The sequence below is a fragment of the Camelus ferus genome, chromosome X (genome assembly GCF_009834535.1).
Source record: "Camelus ferus isolate YT-003-E chromosome X, BCGSAC_Cfer_1.0, whole genome shotgun sequence".
Taxonomy (NCBI): Eukaryota; Metazoa; Chordata; class Mammalia; order Artiodactyla; family Camelidae; genus Camelus; species Camelus ferus.
In genome coordinates, this window is record NC_045732.1 from 43,359,465 (window position 1) to 43,364,910 (window position 5,446).

A 5,446-nucleotide genomic window follows, 5' to 3' on the forward strand; every position below is an offset into this window, starting at 1 on the left:
GGCTGTCTGAGAAGGACCCGAGCATGATCCCACTTCTTTCCCGTCAGGGTCCAAGAGGGTCACGCCTTTCCTGGAAACTCCTGCAGCGCCTTTTCACTGCAACTCCTCCGGGCCCCACTCCCGAGGTCCAGCCAAAAATACTATTAAGGGCCTTTTATTCATATTCGTCACATCAGAGATCGTCTCTTTCCGGGAAGTTTTTAAATCCCCACAGGTTGGATTAGGGCACCCCTTCTGGGTCCCTAGCAGTCGTCTCTAGGCTGGGAGCCCCAGGGGGTCAGCTGCCTCTATGAGTTCCTGGCCTGGCCCTGTGGGCACACAGTCATCAAGAAGTGCTTGGAAGAAATGAGCTGTTTAGGCGTTGCTCTTAAGAGTGGAAAGTGGACACCTGCTCCATTGCTTGCAGGCTGGTGGCTTCCACAGCACTCCCACCCCATACAAAGGCTTTGCAATCTGCCACTACAGGTCCCTAGTACAACCCACAGGGTCCTTAAAAGTCATCGTCATCACAGATGTCAAGGTACACATCGAAAGCCTCTCTGTTGCAGTTTCCATCAGGAGTGAAGACATATTTGTGGAAGGTCCCATCTACACAGATGGCTAGAGGAGGGGGAAGGATTGGTTAAGGTTAGAGGCTGCCAAACAAATCCACACACTCCAATCCTCTCAGGTGTCCCATGGCCTAGGGTCTACCTCCAGGCCTTTGCTCACATGCCATCCCCCTTACTGATGAGGGAGTTGAGCCACCCGTTTTTAGCTCCCTCAGGCCTCCCATGCCCTAAAATTCTTCCAGGTCCAATTTGCAGGCCTTTGCCCATGCCATACCCAGAGTCAAGCACTATTCCCACTCACCAATGACAGAGTTGACATTCTTGGAAGTATTGCGACCAAAAGCACAGATGCAGGCTGACTCAGCAGGCACGGTGAAGCTGGCCAGGCTCCACTGAGAATCCACGTACTGCCCAATCATAGGTCCCACCTTGCCCACACGAGCCAGCCTGCAGGCAACACTGGCTAAGCCCAGGTGTGGTACATGGGCAGGGGGATGGAGACGAGGCAGGGTGGGGCAGGGAGTACTCACGCGGAGCGGCGGTTGAGGCGGGTATCTTTCAGAGCAAAGATATGGACTGTGCCCTTATCACTGGACGCACAGAGGAAGGAGGAATCGTGGCTGAAGTTGATGCTGAAAGACGGACCGGAAGTGACGCCCACGTGTCATAGGGCATGGGGTCACCAACTCACCTCGCATACCCTGTGCTCACCAGTAGAGCGTGGCAGGGTCAGTGCCTCGACGCAGCTCCACCAGTTTTTCTTTGGACTGTGTGTCAAAAAGGCGAATAAGGGTGCCCTTCTGAGAGGCTGAGGCCACTACCGTGCCTGGCTGGTTCAGGGACACGCAGGCCACGTCACTCTGATGTGCATTGATGGTAAACGGAGCAGATGAAGTGCCGGGCTTTGTGCTCGCCAGGTCCTATGGTAGAAGGAGCAGTTCCAGCTTGGGGTAGTACAGAGGTCAGGGGCCAGGAGTCCACAGGGAGAGGCGACCCATCCACGAACCCACCCTTGTCCACTGGACAGCTCACCACAAGTTGCAGGCTCCCGCACTTGTGTCCTGGGAACACTAGCAGTTGTTTCTCCAGGCTGGGGCAGAGATCACAGAGCCCTAGGGTGTGAGCGGGGTGGGCTGGTAAAGGGGAAGTCAGGGCCAGGCAGTGGGCCAGGCAGGGTCTCAGAATGGACAGAGCTGGATAAGGACCAGATTTCAACCTTCCTTGACACGTGGTATCCACAGAACCCACAAAGGGTTTGCCTCGGCTGTGCTCCCCACGACCAAGGCAGATTCCCTACCTCCCAATGCAGTCGTGGCAGTCCCAGGAGGCCCAGGATCCCTGGCATACCCACTAATGGGCCTTTTTTCTCTGCTCTCTGGGGTACCCAGGGGTAGAGTGGGGCCAAGGGTGGAGAGAGAGGATTGGCTAAGGGATGGGAAAATGGCTAGACTGGGAGTATGGGCATTGCCACCCATGTGAGCATCTCTTTGCAAAGACTCTCTCCCTGCCTCTCTTTCCCAGTTCCTCTCTCCATGTGCCCCTCCATTCTCTCTTCATTTCTGCTCCTCTGCTCCATCCACTGCCTCCTGCCCTTACGCCTGCATTATCTGGGTCCTCTCACCCTTGGGGTTGTCCCGGGTGTCAAACTCAAACAGCTTTCGGGGATTGTCGGGGAAGGAGTACACATAGATGCGGTTCTTCAGCACGATCACGATTCTGTGGGCATCACACAACACAGGATGGCCATGAGGGGAGGGCAGGATGCCCACGCAGGACTAACCCTCTTGCCTGCTGTGGGGACCTCCTGCCTCCCCCACCCCCAGCCCACCTCAGGCTCACTTGTCATGGCGCATGCGCACAGCCAGCACTGGCTTGGTGAAGGTGAACTCCAGCACCAGCTTGTCCTTGGAGTCCTTGCCCTCCCGGGCATCGTCCCAGATCAGCACTGCTGGGCAGGTGGGTGTGTTGTCGGGGCCAAGGTTTGGGGTGAGGGGCAGCCCTGGTGACACAAGACCTACCCCTACTCCCCAAGGGACCTCAACCCACTTGCTTAACCTTTAGCTAACACCCAATGTGACCCTCACACAGCACGAGCACTTGTGGATGTGATTCCTGCAGGAACACGTTCTCGAACTGTTATATCCATTTACAGATGAGGAAGCTGAGGAACGAAGGGGTTGAGTATCTGGCCAAGGACCTCACAGCCCATCAGCAAGCAAGCAGGGACTCACCCAGGCCTGTAAATTTCCATCAGTAACTATTTCTGCTTCTGGGGCCCCAGTCCATAACCCCAGGTTTCTGTGAGGAATCCTAGGGCATCTCTTGCCATGCCCCAGTGGGATCAATAAAAACCCTTTAAAACAAGATGGTGCTTGAGACTCAAAGCAAGAGAGCATTGAGGAGACAGCTCCAAGATTTTAAAACCTATTGGCTGTGTGACCTTGGATTAGTCACCTAACCTCTCTGGGCCTCAGTTTCTTCATCTGTAAAAATGGGGATAATGATACTTCCTCCCACACAGAGTTACTGTGAGGACTAAATTAGTTAATACATGTAAAGCAGTTAGAACAGCACCAGGTTCACAGCAAGCGCTCCAAAGGTAAGGACATGGCATATAGGAGGCATTCAACAAGTGTTTGTTAAATGAAGACAAAACACCAAGCTTCTCAAGTGATAGAATCCATGACTTATAAGCTGTAGGCCTCACTGTGTGACTCTGAGATACTCTGACATCTTCACTGGCCAGTGCCTCCGGGAGGCCAGGATTCTGGGGAATCTGGGCCAAGGGTGGGATGGGGTGAGGACACTTACCTGAGATCTCTGAGAACTTGGGGCTGCTACCACCGCCCACCAGGGCCAGCAGGTTGGAGCGGTGCAGCATTTCCACCAGGCCCATGCTGCCCACCTGCTCATGGTCTGGACAAGGACCAGGGTGTCAGTAGGAATGGGTGTCAATGCCCAGCCCATCCCTGCTTCCCGCTGCCCCTCCCCCACCAACAGCTCACCCAGATGCCCCTTCTCCATCAATGGTTCCACGTTGTAGATGCGCACACCTGTCTCCATGGCGCAGCAGAAGCAGCCTGGGGATGGGAAGAATACGGGCTGCCTCAAAGGATGCCCACGTGGGAAGCTAGGGGCTTGACACCCACCTCTGGCCATTCTCTCCCTCCCTCCCTCCAAAAAGGCCACAGGCACAAGCCCCTCTCACTTTGGTCTTGGTTGAAACGCAGACTGGTCACTCCTCGAAGTGGCTGCTGAGTCATGGTCCAGGATTGCTTCCCTGGACACAAATTGGGGTAGGGTTGGGAAGAGTCCTGGGGTCTGTTTTCTGAGTCCTAGAACTCCTGTCCCCAACTGATTTCTTCTTCCTCCTCCCACTCTGCTATCCAACCCCAGGAGAACTGCAAAGAAGACAAAACCAGGGGGAGAACCCTGGGGTCTCCGCTCTAAGCTCCCAAGACCCCAAAGAGCATGGCCAGGAACATCCTCATTTTCTCATACTTGGTTGACCCCAGCTCTCTGGGCCTATCCTGACCTGGCCCGGCCCCCCTCCTTAACCCCTAGTCCTGACTGACTGCTCATCAGGAAATAATGGGGTAGGGGCTATCCCAGTGATATCTATTCTGTATCCCCAGCCAATCCTGGCCCCAAGTGCCTGACATTGCCTGGAACCACTCCCTACCCACTTCTCATCTTCACACCTGAACCTAGCACCTAACTCTGCCTCTCAGTAAATGGGGAAAGGGGGTTAGGACATCTACCTTTTCCTGCATCTCCCTGACCTGGCCCTGACACCTGCTACGGTTGGTGCACCACCCAAAGGAACTCCCCTCCTCATGTCCTTCAACCCCAACCTATTCTACCACTCCAGAGCCCTCCCACACCTTTCTTCCTCACAGGCTTCCCCAAACACTTTCAGGATCCTATTCCTACCTCCGGAGGACTCCTCATGACATGCTAACTTCTGCCCAACCACGGCCAACTTGGACATTCCCCCAGATCCCCTTATGACCTAAAGACCCTCCTACCTCAGGATTCCCTTATAACTCCAAATTCCTTTCCATGCGTGCATTCTGCTGTCCCTGACTCTGACAATGGGTGGGCTTGGACCTACCCCCAGTAACTGCATCCCCCTAAGATTCCTCCTCCAGACCCTCTATCCTCTCCCCAAGACCCTGCCCCAGGTCACCTTTACTTCCTCAAGATCCTTGCCCAGGATACAGACTTCCCCAATCCCCTACCTGGGACAACTCAACCACCCCCCAAGTCGCCTGCCCTGGAGCCCCCAAACTCCCTTCAAACCTTCATCTCCCCCAAAACTTTGCCCGGGCACACCCTTTCCATCCTCCAAACCTCCTTTCCCCTCTGTACCACTTCCACTGGACCTCCTCGTCCCCCAGAGACCCATTCTTTGGACAGCCCCACCTTCCAAGATCCCTTTTTTTTGGGATCCGCCCCCATTCCAAAGACCTGTTCCACCCAAGAACCCTGCCCCGGGATGCCTCACACACCGCTCCCCCCCTTACGTCCAAGACCACGCTCATTATACACCTTCCAACGCCAGCACCTACTCAAGAGCCCTGTCCTAGATACCCAGATACCTAGATATCCACCATACACCAAGACACCCTGCTCAAAAGACCCCTCCCTCCCTACCCCAGACCCCAACCAGTTCTGGGACTATGTCCCAGGTCCCTGCCGCCTGCACTGACCTGACCTCGGCGTGTCCCCAATCCTGGCCCCAGCTCTCGGTGCCGCCTGCGGCCCGGTTTTCTGACCTCCCGGGCCTTGACGCCCGGCTCCGGTGTTTACATCAGTCCTCACTTCCGGGGGAGGGAGTCTGTGACCGGAAATGGCTCACCCTGGCCGGAAAACACGGCCGCGGTCCTTCTAGC

General features: G+C 55.5%; 1 protein-coding gene across 3 annotated transcripts; it reads right to left on the reverse strand.

The window, feature by feature from the left end:
- Positions 1–138: 138 nt before the first annotated feature.
- On the reverse strand, positions 139–5,420 carry WDR45 (WD repeat domain 45). Of its 3 annotated transcripts, none has more exons than XM_006180162.3 (11): positions 5,264–5,420; positions 3,760–3,831; positions 3,557–3,631; positions 3,363–3,467; positions 2,391–2,496; positions 2,173–2,267; positions 1,584–1,663; positions 1,263–1,471; positions 1,082–1,183; positions 853–998; positions 139–600 (listed from the first exon to the last, which is right to left on the reverse strand). In XM_006180162.3, exons 2-11 carry the CDS (start codon positions 3,812–3,814, stop codon positions 491–493), a joined length of 1,083 nt encoding a protein of 360 aa, XP_006180224.1. In that variant the 5' UTR covers positions 3,815–3,831; positions 5,264–5,420; the 3' UTR covers positions 139–490. The 3 variants fall into 3 exon arrangements, with proteins under 3 accessions (XP_006180224.1, XP_006180223.1, XP_014410940.1); XM_006180161.3 differs by having other exon boundaries at positions 2,391–2,499; XM_014555454.2 differs by lacking the exons at positions 2,173–2,267; positions 2,391–2,496.
- Between the last annotated feature and the right edge of the window lie 26 nt (positions 5,421–5,446).

Bases quoted from the DNA above. Each gene is read 5' to 3' on its own strand.
- WDR45 (XM_006180161.3), bottom strand. From the start codon at position 3,814: ATGACTCAGCAGCCACTTCGAGGAGTGACCAGTCTGCGTTTCAACCAA. The intron at 1,664-2,172 runs GTGAGAGGACCC...CTCACACCCTAG, and splicing joins CACCCGGGACAACCCCAAGG to GGCTCTGTGATCTCTGCCCC. The intron at 601-852 runs GTGAGTGGGAAT...CCCCTCCTCTAG, and splicing joins GAATGTCAACTCTGTCATTG to CCATCTGTGTAGATGGGACC.